The 15,437-nt window shown below is 40.8% G+C and overlaps 1 protein-coding gene across 3 annotated transcripts in view; it reads right to left on the bottom strand.

The window, feature by feature from the left end:
- The window catches only part of opn4xb (opsin 4xb), a 37,461-nt gene extending 22,400 nt beyond the window's left edge, over window positions 1-15,061 (bottom strand). For 2 of the 3 annotated variants that reach the window (XM_062025837.1, XM_062025839.1), the window contains exon 1: window positions 14,674-15,061. In XM_062025837.1, the coding sequence (XP_061881821.1) occupies window positions 14,674-14,840 (167 nt within the window). In that variant the 5' untranslated portion in view covers window positions 14,841-15,061. Of the gene's footprint in view, window positions 1-171; window positions 264-14,673 lie in introns of those variants that run through there. The other variant, XM_062025838.1, reaches the window with a different exon arrangement.
- Window positions 15,062-15,437: the final 376 nt, after the last annotated feature.

Here is a 15,437-nt window from a genome sequence, read left to right on the forward strand (position 1 = left end):
TTAAAGGAAACTAAATGAGCTCAAATATAGCTACAAATGAGGCATAATGATGCAATATGTACATATAGCTAGCCTAAATAGCATGTTAGCATCGATTAGCTTGCAGTCATGCTGTGACCAAATATGTCTGATTAGCACTCCACACAAGTCAATAACATCAACAAAACTCACCTTTGTGCATTCACGCACGACGTTAAAAGTGTGGTGGACAAAATGAGACAGAAAAAGAAGTGGCATAAAACACGTCCTAGAAAGTCGGAGAAAGTTATACATGTAACAACTAAGGTGAGTTCAAGGACCGCCAAAATAAGTAGGACAAAACGGCGCTCGCCAAATACTTGAATCAGTGAAGCATATTTAATATAAACAGTGTGATTTATAGTCTATACTATAGACTATAAAGTTCACAAACATAAAGAGGGATCCTAGTGGGCCAGGCCAATCTTTCCTTTTCTCTAAACTAAAACTGGGGAAATGTGTAGAGTGTTCTGAGCTTCAGACATGATTTTATTTCATAATTCCTTGAGAGAAAAAAACACCTGGTTAGGCTTTGTGTATGTAGTGTGTGCCTTCCTTGGTATACAGCTATGTTGTTATTATGCTGTTTGTTACTTAAGTATGTTATGTTGCAGCTATTTAAAATAGTTTTGTCAATTTGTTCTGGCCTGAAACAGATTGGCCCTTTGAAACATATCTTTGTCTTTGTGTGTTGTATGTAGACCACATTGCTTAGCAGAGTTCAGTGATGCAAATGCATGTCAAGTTGATCAACACATTGTATTATTCTCCAGTGCAATAACAGTACTGAAATGAAGGCCAAAAGGGCATTAAAGGCCTTAAAAAAAAAATATATATATATATATATATATAAGTAACTAAATAGTTACTTTTCACAGTAACGCATTACTTGTTGGTGTAAGTAACTGAGTTAGTAACTGAGTTACTTTTGAAATAAAGTAACTAGTAACTGTAACTAGTTACTGGTTTTCAGTAACTAACCCAACACTGATTATAATGTAACAATTTGTTGAACACGACCTCTAACGCACATCTCTTGTGTTTACATGATGATTACACATTACACTCGCCAGCTGCACCAACCACAAACGAAGGCACTGTCTCATTTTATCAAGTGAATCTCAAATACCACGTACACACTGGGATCATGTTTGCGAAGTCAATCAAACATAAACGCCGTGCAAAAACAACCTTTAATAAGATTTGTGTTGTTGTTTCCCCGCAGCTCTTCTAATTGAAGCGTGTGTTTGCAAGCACCCAGCCAAACAGCATGCAAAGTGTGTGTTTGTGCAAGCGCTGCCTATTTTGGGAACGTGAAGAAAGCTCACCTTTTAAAGGAGAAAAAACCGAATGGTTCAGATCAGAATTGGATTAGTGTCATTTGAGGTTTGGGATCAGTCGCTGATGGTTACCGGTATAATTTGTAGGATTAAATTGTACGCCTGAAAGAGCTTCGACTGGTTGTTCTTGTCTCTTAATGTAACACTTGAAAGTTATGGCAGCACAACTGTCAGCTTGGCTCTTGTCTCTTCTCAACGTGCTTCATCGCTATATCAGAGGATCTTGCTGGCGCGCACGTTTTTTTTAGTCTGTGCCACTCGCGTCCCTTTGAAATAAAGTGTGTAAATGCATGACATCGACCTGTGAAATAGATGATTTTAAACCGTGACGTTTGCGAAATAATCTAATATTTTGAACGGCTCTTAAAGGCCTACTGAAATGAATTTTTTTATTCAAACGGGGATAGCAGATCCATTCTATGTGTCATACTTGATCATTTCGCGATATTGCCATATTTTTGCTGAAAGGATTTAGTAGGGAACGACGACGATAAAGTTGCAACTTTTGGTCGCTGATAAAAAAAAAGCCTTGCCTGTACCGGAAGTAGCGTGACGTCAACAGTTGAAAGGCTCCTCACCTTTCCCCATTATTTTCAATGCAGCGAGAGCGATTCGGACCGAGAAAGCGACGATTACCCCATTAATTTGAGCGAGGATGAAAGATTCGTGGATGAGGAACGTTAGAGTGAAGGACTAGAATGCAGTGCAAGACATATCTTTTTTCGCTCTGACCGTAACTTAGGTACAAGCTGGCTCATTGGATTCCACACTCTCTCCTTTTTCTATTGTGGATCACGGATTTGTATTTTAAACCACCTCGGGTACTATATCCTCTTGAAAATGAGAGTCGAGAACGCGAAATGGACATTCACAGTGACTTTTATCTCCACGACAATACATCGGCGAAGCACTTTAGCTACGGAGCTAACGCGATAGCATCGGGCTTAACTGTGCTACAAAGTTTTTAGGTGAAGGAAAATTCAAACTATTGACGTGAAGTCACGGTCAAAGCAGGGTGACATGGCCCAACAGAAACACAAATATTGTCATAATTTGAGAATAATTCCCACCAATAGGGTAATTTTGATCATTATTTTAATCCACATCCTATCTTATTGTATCATAAAGAGCCAGTCTGTTGAACGACTCCTTGAAAGGACCAGCTCCTTAACATCCGGCTCATTTCTAAGAGCCAAAAATCCCATCTCTCCTAAGCAAAGTGTCCTGATTGCATATTTAATAACACTGATTTACTGTAATAATAGAAAAGCGCGATATAAAATCTAATCCATTATTATTATTATTATTATTATTATTATAAGCACTTAGTTGCCAGTCCCTGCTTCCTAAAATGAGGCTTTAACATGACTCATAATAATTAAAATCCTTCAGATATGTCAGCATGTTTAGTAGGGGTGTGGGAAAAAATTGATTCGAATTCGAATAGCGATTCTCACGTTGTGCGATTCAGAATCGATTCTTATTTTAAAAAATTTATTTATTTATTTTTCTATTTATTTTTATTTATTTATTTTTTAATTTTTTTTTTAAATTTAAATTAATTAATTCAACAAAACAATACACAGCAATACCATAACAATGCAATCCAATTCCAAAACCAAACCCGACCCAGCAACACTCAGAACTGCAATAAACAGTGCAATTGAGAGGAGACACAAACACGACACACAACAAACCAAAAGTAGTGAAATAAAAATGAATATTATCAACAACAGTATCAATATTAGTTACAATTTCAACATAGCAGTGATTAAAAATCCCGCCGTGGAACATGCTTTATCAGTATCATGCAGTATCATGCCTCACTACAAAACATGCTCATTGTAACCATTAATCCTGACTTCATTCTGATAAAAAAAAAAAAAAAAAATCTGCACAAATTGTTTCATTCATGTTTTGTTTTGTACAAACGTAGATTGAATGTTGATAGTTATTTGCTGTAAGGTGATCTGCCGCACATTTTTTTACTAACTATTGCATTGGTTATTTCGTCTGTAATTTCAATTAAAGCCATTGAAGTTGAAACATTAGCTCTGTATCCATATTGGTTCTCTTCGAGTAATCTATTTTTGTTTGTGAAACTCTCTAATCCGTTACTGAACAGTTTTTCAACAATTTCAGAAAATTGTGGAAGTAAAGAAACAGGTAAATAATTTGTAAACTGGTGTTTGTCTCCAGTCTTATAAATTGGTGCAACTTTAGCTATTTTCATTTTGTTTGGGAATTTGCCTGTTTGAAATGATAGGTTGCTAATAGAGATGTCCGATAATGGATTTTTTGCAGATATCCGATATTCCGATATTGTCCAACTCTTAATTACCGATTCCGATGTCAACCGATACCGATATATACAGTCGTAGAATTAACACATTATTATGCCTAATTTTGTTGTGAGGCCCCGCTGGATGCATTAAACAATGCAACAAGGTTTTCCAAAATAAATCAACTCAAGTTATGAAAAAAAATGCCAACATGGCACTGCCATATTTATTATTGAAGTCACAAAGTGCATTATTTTTTTAACATGCCTCAAAACAGCAGCTTGGAGTTTGGGACATGCTCTCCCTGAGAGAGCATGAGGAGGTTGGAGGTGTGCTGGGTTACGGGGGGTGGGTTTGAGGTGTGTGTGGGGGGCGGTGGGGGGTGGGGGGGTTAGGGGGTTAGGGGGTGTATATTGTAGCGTCCCGGAAGAGTTAGTGCTGCAAGGGATTCTGGGTATTTGTTCTGTTGTGTTTATGTCGTGTTATGGTGCGAATGTTCTCCCGAAATGTGTTTGTCATTCTTGTTTGGTGTGGGTTCACAGTGTGGCGCATATTTGTAACAGTGTTAAAGTTGTTTATACGGCTACCCTCAGTGTGACCTGTATGGATATTGACCAAGTATGCGTTGCATTCCCTTATGTGTGTGAAAAGCCGTGTAGATATTATGTGATTGGGCCGGCACGCAAAGGAAGTGCCTTTAAGGTTTATTGGCGCTCTGTACTTCTCCCTACATCCGTGTACACAGCGGCGTTTTAAAAAGTCATAAATTTAACTTTTTGAAACCGATACTGATCATTTTGATACCGATAATTTCCGATATTACATTTTAAAGCATTTATCGGCCGATAATATCGGCAGTCCGATATTATCGGACATCCCTAGTTGCTAATATACATTAATGGTCCTGAGATCTGTTCAATAACCTTTTTTTTTAATCGTTTCCATATCAATTGTTTAAGACTTAAAAAGCAGGTGTTGATCGAAGACTTCCTGCTGTGAGATGTTACAAGATGTTGGTGGTGTACAACCTCTTGTGCGAATAAAAATGGTAGTAAAAAAATCCTTTTTTTTCACATGTTTATTTACACCATTTGCATATAGCACAGACAAGGATACCGATGAATAAAGAATCAATAAAGAATATCGGTTATGGTATCAGTATAGATGAAATCCTAACGATATACATGTGAGGGCCAGCAATTTGATAAAGAAGGCGAGCAACACTATTCAATAAAGGTAAAAGTTGATGTTTAATGTTCATTCAGCACCTGGGTCGGACTCTTGAACTCTTGAACTCTTGGGGCCGGCCTCGGCCCATAAAGACAATTCCAACATCTCACCCAAGTTAATTGGGCATACATGCACGCACACACCCCTCCCCAAATCAACGCCTTCACCACTGCTTAATTCCTCCGGGGTTGTGGGGGCTGAGCAGCGCTCAACAGCAGCTGCCGGCCTCCAAAGCCCTGTTGGATGACTCTGTTGCGAGTTGTTGTGATTACATGTACCATGTTTATGTGTGCCATGCTATGTGAGGTTTTTTTCCTCGGACTCAGTCTGGACCATTCCTGAGGGTCCAGCCTCAGACTGATATTTTTTTTTACTTCCCCCCTTCCCCAATGTCACCTTTTTCCCACCTTTTTAAGGAGCGCCTAAGTGAGGCGGATCCGTTGGCGGTCCCGTCTTGTCTCCCTGTAACGTATGTCTGCTCTTAGCGGGATTGTGCCGAAAATGTAATTTCAGTTCTTATGTGTCTTGTACATGTAAGAATGGACAAATAAAGCTGATTGATTGATTGATTGATTTATCCACTTTATTTATTTCAGATTGTTTTCCAGCACGTAAAAGCAGAATCATTCTCGATAAAAATGCGTTGTGTTCACGTCTTTGACTGCAATCAATTGTTTGGATTCACATGATTTCCTACGGGGAAAAATGTATTTGGTTTTCGTTCAATTTCGGAACACATTACTATACCAACAAGCGATGTACTGCTGTACTTTCACTTTATTTGGATTTGGGAATAAAGTGGTGCACTTGTTTTTTTCTGACATTTTTCCCAATTTGAGCTCCAAATTGTACCACGTTGTGTGAAGTACTCGCTTAGGTAAGAGAATGACATCATACGTCGTATTTAGGTCGAGTAAATCAATGTGATGGTCCAAAGAGAACACATTATATCACCGTGGACGTTCTCATGCATGTTTAAGTGTACATCCGTGCATGTCCATTGCATTATTCAATTCATTCTCTTAGTCATTCTGCACTATGTCTCACTTCAACCATTCGTCTCTTCAGAGAATTCATTCACTTTATGACAATGCATGTGCACGACAAATGTGTGTGCGCGCGTGTGTGTGTCAAGTGACTTTTTATGACACAAATGATCAACGCTGCACAATGCCATTAAATCTCTCCACTGTTGTGATGGGGAGATGAGGTATTAAAGCTCCTGACCACATCCCTACACACACCCACTCAACCCCTCTGACCTAGAACATACTGTAAATAAGAGGTCACTTGAAGTCTAGATTATGCAACACAAGATTGTGACACATATTACAATTGCTACAACGATCATTTATATAGTTTTTGTTAGTCGTCTCTTTCAAAGGCTCTGTTGAAACAAAGTATATACAAAAGGCGCACCGGATTATAGGGCGCATTAAAGGCCTACTGAAATGAATTTTTTTTATTTAAACGGGGATAGCAGATCCATTCTATGTGTCATACTTGATCATTTCGCGATATTGCCATATTTTTGCTGAAAGGATTTAGTAGAGAACATCGACGATAAAGTTCGCAACTTTTGGTCGCTGATAAAAAAAAAAGCCTTGCCTGTACCGGAAGTAGCGTGACGTCGCAGGTTGAAAGGCTCCTCGCATTTCCCCGTTGTTTACAATGGAGCGAGAGAGATTCGGGCCGAGAAAGCGACGATTACCCCATTAATTTGAGCGAGGATGAAAGATTTGTGGATGAGGAACGTGAGAGTGAAGGACTAGAGTGCAGTGCAGGACGTATCTTTTTTCGCTCTGACCGTAACTTAGGTACAAGCTGGCTCATTGGATTCCACACTCTCCTTTTTCTATTGTGGATCACGGATTTGTATTTTAAACCACCTCGGATACTATATCCTCCTGAAAATGAGAGTCGAGAACGCGAAATGGACATTCACAGTGACTTTTATCTCCACGACAATGCATCGGCGAAGCACTTTAGCTACGGAGCTAACGTGATAGCATCGTGCTTAAATGCAGATATAAACAAAAGAAATAAGCCCCTGACTGGAAGGATAGACAGCAGATCAACAATACTACTATCAGGAGACACCGAACCAAACACTGGACCGGTAACTACACGGTTAATGCTGTGCCGCCTGTCGAAGCCTAGCAATGCTGTTGCTAATGACGCCATTGAAGCTAACTTAGCTACGGGGCCTCGTCAGAGCTATGCTAAAAACATTAGCTATCCACCTACGCCAGCCCTCATCTGCTCATCAACACCCGTGCTCACCTGCGTTCCAGCGATCTACGGCGCGACGAAGGACTTCACCCGATCATTGATGCGGTCGGCGGCTAGCGTCGGATAGCGCGTCTGCTATCCAAGTCAAAGTCCTCCTAGTTGTGTTGCTGCAGCCAGCCGCTAATACACCGATCCCACCTACAGCTTTCTTCTTTGCAGTCTTCATTGTTCATTAAACAAATTGCAAAAGATTCACCAACACGGATGTCCAGAATACTGTGGAATTTTGCGAAGAAAACAGAGCTGTTTGTATTGGGATACAATGTGTCCGAATACTTCCGTTTCAACCATTGACGTCACGCGCAAACGTCATCATACATAGACGTTTCCAACCGGAAGTTCCCCGGGAAATTTAAAATTGCACTTTATAAGTTAACCCGGCCGTATTGGCATGTGTTGCAATGTTAAGATTTCATCATTGATAAATAAACTATCAGACTGCGTGGTCGCTAGTAGTGGCTTTCAGTAGGTCTTTAAAGGAGTCATAATATTTTTTATTTTTTTGTAAATATAAAACACTTCCTTGTGGTCTACATAACATGTAATGGTGGTTCTTTGGTCAAAATGTTGCATAGATGATGTTATACAGATCATCTTCAAGCCGCTTTCTGACAGTCGCTTCCGGATACGCCGTTTTGTGGACGGTCTTATTTACGTGGCTCACCTTTGGCAGCGTCTTCTCCGTAGCGGTGTAGCGTGCAAGGACGGGAGTGGAAGAAGTGACAAAAGATGGAGCTAACTGTTTTAATGACATTCAGACTTTACTTCAATCCATAATGGTGCAGCATCTCCTCATCCGTGGCTCAGTAGTGCAACAACAACGCTGGAAACGTGTCCTATTAAATACTGTTCGACCGGAACTCTCTATTAACTAAAGTTCCTTGGGTGAATAATGTCAACTCACTACACCGGTATGTTTTAGCGCTTTCATGGCGAGTTTACTGACAGATATAAGTAAGAACTTTACACTACTTTGTATCAGAAATGGCAACAGCGGAGGATGAATGTCCCATAACAAGAAGATAGAGAAAAAGAAGAAACTTATCGACTTATAGCAGCAGTCGACCTCCAGGGCCCCAACTCCCTCCCCTCTGTTGCGAGTTGTCATGATTAAATGTAACATGTTTATGTGTGCATGGCATGGAGGTTTTTTTCCCCACTCTAGACTAGGCCCCCTTAGGAGCCCAGTCTAGATTGTATTTTTTTACTCATCTTCTTCCCCAGCGTTTTACCTTTTTCCCACCTCGTGGCGACCCATCAGCGTTCCTGTTCTGTAACCCTGTACACTGTTTGTTTGTCCAATCTTGAACGGGTTTGTGCTGAAAACAATAGTTTCGTTGTACTTGTTGCAATGACAATAAAGTCCTATCCTGCGTTGGCACCGACTACAAATGTGGATATGCGCACATTTTCAGGACCAATGCAGATCCCAAATACAGATCAGCAGGTACCAGAAGGTAAGAAAAGTTGCTTTTGCATAATATTGCGAAACAAAACGCCCGATAATATGTCTTACCTTATACACACACCATAATAATACTCATATGTTGAAGCACAGTGCAATCCACCAAGCGGTGCGGCTTCGTAGCTTACCAAAGTCGTACTCAAACATTTTGATAGATTTTTGAGCGCCGTGTGTAACGTTCTATATTTTCAATGCAACATATAAAATGTTGGTGTTGTTTACTTGAGTCATATTGCAGTCTACACGTAGCTCTTATGTGTGACTGCCATTTACTGGTCACACTTATCATTTCGCCATGTACCAAATAAAATAGCTTTGAGGTCGGTAAGCACAACCAAAATCATTCCGTACATCAGGCACTACCAGGTTATAAAACGCACTGTCGAGTTTTGAGAAAATAAAAATGGATAACAACACGTTTAACAACTCTTTTATCTTTATTGTGGACTCTTGTTGGTGAAGGGTTCACTACAAGTTCCGTTCAGTTCAATAGTGTTTCTCACCTTCTTTATCAAAGTGCTGGTACTTGTAGTTTATTTTGATGACATGCTCAATCCAAAAAATGGTGATGTTTAGCAAAGAACTAAAGAGTCAACCAGCGATGATGTCATGTAGGTTCAGAGGAACTGGGGCGGGGGTCAGCGGCCAGCATGCCGCTCTTTAGCGCCGCCCTAGTGGCTCCCTGGAACATTTTGAAATTGGAAAATTGGAAAATGGAAAAAGATGGGTGAAAATTTTTTTTTTTGTTTTAGTATGAGTATTTGGTGAACATCGTTTTTGTCCAACTATATTTGGTGGTTCTTGAACTCACCATAATGTGGACTGTGACGCAACAGTTTGTTTACATGTAAAATCTTCCACAACCTTCTTTGTCTCATTTTGTCCACCAAAGGTTTTATACTGTGTGTGAATGCACAAAGGGGAGCTTTGTTGATGTTATTGACTTGTTGGAGTGCTAATCAAGCTATTTAGGCTAGCTGTATGTACATATTGCATCATTATGTATATTTGAGTTCATTTAATTTCCTTTACTTGTATCCTCTTTGTATATGACTTAGTTTTGCATGTCTCATGACACATTATCTGTATGTAATATTGGCTGCATTTGTGATAGTTGTTTGTGTGCCATGTTGTTCCAGACCACAGCAAACGTTACCTAGCTTGCCAACGATTGTAATAAATCTATTAAAAGAAGACAGCCTGCCGTTTCCTTTAACTTGGACACACACATCTACACCGTTGGCCATTAAAAGCCAGTAATTTCCAGGAGTTATCTCACCTTCTAAGTAGCCTCTGATTTACTAATGGTTTCTAATGTTGTAAAAATGTGTAGAATAAATATTACATTTCAACATTTCTGTCAACGAAGATTTGCTTCAGCCTGCGACACATAGTCATTTTGATAGTAGGCCATTATAGCTAATACAGACACTTACATCATGTGTTATCTTCATTATAAGACTTATATACAGCTTTTCATTTTTTGCGGCTCCAGACAGATTTGTTTTTTACATTTTTGGTGCAATATGGCTCTTAAAAAAAAATAGCCCCATTTGCAGAACACAAATGTCCACTGTAGAGGACACTGGTTCTCAGGAGAATATTAGAGACTGAAGGGTGTCCAAAGTGCGGCCTGGGGGTCACGACTGGTCCGCAATTTAAAAAAATAAATAAATAATTAAACACAAAAACAACAGCAAAAAAATAGCCTAGTTTGCAGAACACAAAAGTTTATTATTGTCCAAATGTTCTTCTGGTTTTCAGGAGAATATTTGACACTAAAGGGTGTCCAAAGTGCGGCCTGGGGGTCACGACTGGTCCGCATTTTAAACAAAAATAGCAATTAAACACCAAAAAATAGCCCAGTTTGCAGAACACAAATGTCCATTGCAGAGGACGCTGGTTCTCAGGAGAATATTAGAGATCAAAGGATGTCCAAAGTGCGGCCTGGGGGTCACGAGTGGTCCGCAATTAAAAATAAAATAAAATAATTAAACACCAAAACAACAGCAAAAAAATAGCCCCGTTTGCAGAACACAAATGTCCACACTGGTTCTCAGGAGAATATTTGACACCAAACGGTGTCCAAAGTGCGGCCTGGGAGTCACGACTGGTCCGCAATTAAAAAAAAAAGAAAAAGAAATTAAACACAAAAACAACAGCAACAAAATAGCCCCGTTTGCAGAACAAAAATGTCCACTGCAGAGGACGCTGGTTCTCAGGAGAATATTTGACACTAAAGGGTGTCCAAAGTGCGGCCTGAGGGTCACGAGTTGTCCACAATAAAAAAAATAAAAAAATAAATTTAACACAAAAACAACAGCAAAAAAACAGCCCCGTTTACAGAACAAAAATGTCCATTGCAGAGGACGCTGGTTCTCAGGAGAATATTTGACACTAAAGGGTGTCCAAAGTGCGGCCTGAGGGTCACGAGTGGTCCACAATTAAATAGCAATTAAACACAAAAACAACAGCAAAAAAATAGCCCTGTTTGCGGAACACAAATGTCCATTGCAGAGGACGCTGGTTCTCAGGAGAATATTTGACACCAAAGGATGTCCAAAAATGCGGCCTGGGGGTCACGACTGGTCCGCCATTTCCAAAAAATAGCAATTAAACACAAAAACAACAGCAAAAAAATAGCCCCGTTTGCAGAACACAAATGTCCATTGCAGAGGACGCTGGTTCTCAGGAGAATATTTGACACTAAAGGGTGTCCAAAGTGCGGCCTGAGGGTCACGAGTGGTCCACAATTAAATAGCAATTAAACACAAAAACAACAGCAAAAAAATAGCCCTGTTTGCGGAACACAAATGTCCATTGCAGAGGACGCTGGTTCTCAGGAGAATATTTGACACCAAAGGATGTCCAAAAATGCGGCCTGGGGGTCACGACTGGTCCGCCATTTCCAAAAAATAGCAATTAAACACAAAAACAACAGCAAAAAAATAGCCCCGTTTGCAGAACACAAATGTCCATTGCAGAGGACGCTGGTTCTCAGGAGAATATTTGACACTAAAGGGTGTCCAAAGTGCGGCCTGGGGGTCATGAGTGGTACGCCATTTCCAAAAAATAGCATCCATCCATCCATTTTCTACCGCTTGTCCTGTTCGGGGTCACGGGGGTGCTCGAGCCTATCTCAGCTGCATTCGGGCAGAAGGCGGGGTACACCCGCAATTAAATAGCAATTAAACAAAAAAACAAACAGCAAAAAAATAGCCCTGTTTGCGGAACACAAATGTCCATTGCAGAGGACGCTGGTTCTCAGGAGAATATTTGACACCAAAGGATGTCCAAAAATGCGGCCTGGGGGTCACGACTGGTCCGCCATTTCCAAAAAATAGCAATTAAACACAAAAACAACAGCAAAAAAATAGCCCCGTTTGCAGAACACAAATGTCCATTGCAGAGGACGCTGGTTCTCAGGAGAATATTTGACACTAAAGGGTGTCCAAAGTGCGGCCTGGGGGTCATGAGTGGTACGCCATTTCCAAAAAATAGCATCCATCCATCCATTTTCTACCGCTTGTCCTGTTCGGGGTCACGGGGGTGCTCGAGCCTATCTCAGCTGCATTCGGGCAGAAGGCGGGGTACACCCGCAATTAAATAGCAATTAAACAAAAAAACAAACAGCAAAAAAATAGCCCTGTTTGCAGAACACAAATGTCCATTGCAGAGGACACTGGTTCTCAGGAGAATATTTGACACTAAAGGGTGTCCAAAGTGCGGCCTGGGGGTCACGAGTGGTCCGCAATTTAAAAAATTAAAAATTAATTAAACATAAAAACAACAGCAAAAAAATAGCCTTGTTTGCAGAACACAAAAGTCTATTATTGTCCAAATGTTCTTCTGGTTCTCAGGAGAATATTTGACACTAAAGGGTGTCCAAAGTGCGGCCTGGGGGTCACGACTGGTCTGCATTTTAAACAAAAATAGCAATTAAACACCAAAAAATAGCCCAGTTTGCAGAACACAAATGTCCATTGCAGAGGACGCTGGTTCTCAGGAGAATATTAGCGACTAAAGGGTGTCCAAAGTGCGGCCTGAGGGTCACGAGTGGTCCGCAATTTAAAAAAAAATAAAATAATTAAACACAAAAACAACAGCAAAAAAATAGCCTTGTTTGCAGAACACAAAAGTCTATTATTGTCCAAATATTCTTCTGGTTCTCAGGAGAATATTTGACACTAAAGGGTGTCCAAAGTGCGGCCTGGGGGTCACGAGTGGTCCGCATTTTAAACAAAAATAGCAATTAAACACAAAAAAATAGCCCAGTTTGCAGAACACAAATGTCCATTGCAGAGGACGCTGGTTCTCAGGAGAATATTAGAGATCAAAGGATGTCCAAAGTGCGGCCTGGGGGTCACGAGTGGTCCGCAATTAAAAATAAAATAAAATAATTAAACACCAAAACAACAGCAAAAAAATAGCCCCGTTTGCAGAACACAAATGTCCACGCTGGTTCTCAGGAGAATATTTGACACCAAACGGTGTCCAAAGTGCGGCCTGGGAGTCACGACTGGTCCGCAATTAAAAAAAGAAAAAGAAATTAAACACAAAAACAACAGCAACAAAATAGCCCTGTTTGCAGAACACAAATGTCCATTGCAGAGGACGCTGGTTCTCTGGAGAATATTTGACACTAAAGGGTGTCCAAAGTGCGGCCTGAGGGTCACGACTTGTCCGCAATAAAAAAATAAAAAAAAATAATTAAATATAAAAACTACAGCAAAAAAATAGCCTTGTTTGGAAAACACAAAAGTCTATTATTGTCCAAATATTCTTCTGGTTCTCAGGAGAATATTAGAGACTAAATAGTGTCCAAAGTGCGGCCTGGGGGTCACGACTGGTCCGCAATTTAAAAAAATTAAAATAATTAAACACAAAAACAACAGCAAAAAAATAGCCTTGTTTGCAGAACACAAAAGTCTATTATTGTCCAAATATTCTTCTGGTTCTCAGGAGAATATTAGAGACTAAATAGTGTCCAAAGTGCGGCCTGGGGGTCACGACTGGTCCGCAATTTAAAAAAATTAAAATAATTAAACACAAAAACAACAGCAAAAAAATAGCCTTGTTTGCAGAACACAAAAGTCTATTATTGTCCAAATATTCTTCTGGTTCTCAGGAGAATATTTGACACTAAAGGGTGTCCAAAGTGCGGCCTGGGGGTCACGAGTGGTCCACAATTAAATAGCAATTAAACACAAAAACAACAGCAAAAAAATAGCCCCGTTTGCAGAACACAAATGTCCATTGCAGAGGACGCTGGTTCTCAGGAGAATATTTGACACTAAAGGGTGTCCGAAGTGCGGCCTGGGGGTCACGAGTGGTCCGCAATTAAAAAAATTAAAAATTAATTAAACATAAAAACAACAGCAAAAAAATAGCCTTGTTTGCAGAACACAAAAGTCTATTATTGTCCAAATATTCTTCTGGTTCTCAGGAGAATATTTGACACTAAAGGGTGTCCAAAGTGCGGCCTGGGGGTCACGACTGGTCCGCATTTTAAACAAAAGTAGCAATTAAACAAAAAAATAGCCCAGTTTGCAGAACACAAATGTCCATTGCAGAGGACGCTGGTTCTCTGGAGAATATTTGACACTAAAGGGTGTCCAAAGTGTGGCCTGAGGGTCACGAGTTGTCCACAATAAAAAAATAAAAAAATAAATTTAACAAAAAAACAACAGCAAAAAAACAGCCCCGTTTACAGAACAAAAATGTCCATTGCAGAGGACGCTGGTTCTCAGGAGAATATTTGACACTAAAGGGTGTCCAAAGTGCGGCCTGGGGGTCACGAGTGGTCCGCAATTAAATAGCAATTAAACACAAAAACAACAGCAAAAAAATAGCCCTGTTTGCAGAACACAAATGTCCATTGCAGAGGACGCTGGTTCTCAGGAGAATATTTGACACCAAAGAGTATCCAAAGTGGTCCACAATTAAATAGCAATTAAACACAAAAACAACAGCAAAAAACAAAAAAAAACTTTCAAAACTCAAAACTGAAAATCTTTCGGCACTCCACAAAAACGTCCCACCTCACCTGTAGAAAGCGTACATCACCAAGGCGTTGCCCGCGACGCCCAGCGTGCCGATCACCAGGATGCACGCGGCCACGATGTAGTGAGCGTGGTCGGGTACGTCCACCTTGTGGAAGAAGCTGCTCTGGGTGTGAGCTTTCTCGGGCTCCATGCTCTCAGTGGACCGCATGCGGGCAGACGGCCGGGGGCAGCAGGCTCAGGGGTCCCACCTCCTGTGGTTTGGCCTCCATACTTTGTGTGTGTGGGGGAACTTCAGCAGAGCCCAATGGAAGATGGAGGAGGATAACACAGCAGCGGCAAACACTCTTTGGAAGCAGCTTCTCACAGCAGCTGTGCATCACACTGATCATCTCTCCTCCCTCCTCTCCCATCATCTCTCCCCCCTCCTCTCCCATCATCTCTCCCCCCTCCTCTCCCATCATCTCTCTCTCTCTCTCTCTCTCTCTCTCTGCCCTCCTCGCCTCCATGTCAGCAGGGCCAGCTCTGAGCTCTTCTCTTAGCAGATGCTTACATAACGCAGCGTCGCGATTAATATCAGCGTGCAAGACACGGGTAATTGGCGCCCAATTATTCAGCCTCGCTACTTCCCGCGCTTGTAACGCGAACAAAAGGAACACAAGCGTCACTGCGTGTGCCCCCTAGTGGCTGTGAGTAGCATTTGTGGGTGACATAAGCGAAATCCGACGGGATGTTGCGGAATGTGATTTTATGGCAACGTTGAGTTGAGTTTGAGTTTATTTGGAACATGCATGCATACGTAGGATCG

Source organism: Entelurus aequoreus, linkage group LG17, assembly GCF_033978785.1.
Source record: "Entelurus aequoreus isolate RoL-2023_Sb linkage group LG17, RoL_Eaeq_v1.1, whole genome shotgun sequence".
Taxonomy (NCBI): domain Eukaryota; kingdom Metazoa; phylum Chordata; class Actinopteri; order Syngnathiformes; family Syngnathidae; genus Entelurus; species Entelurus aequoreus.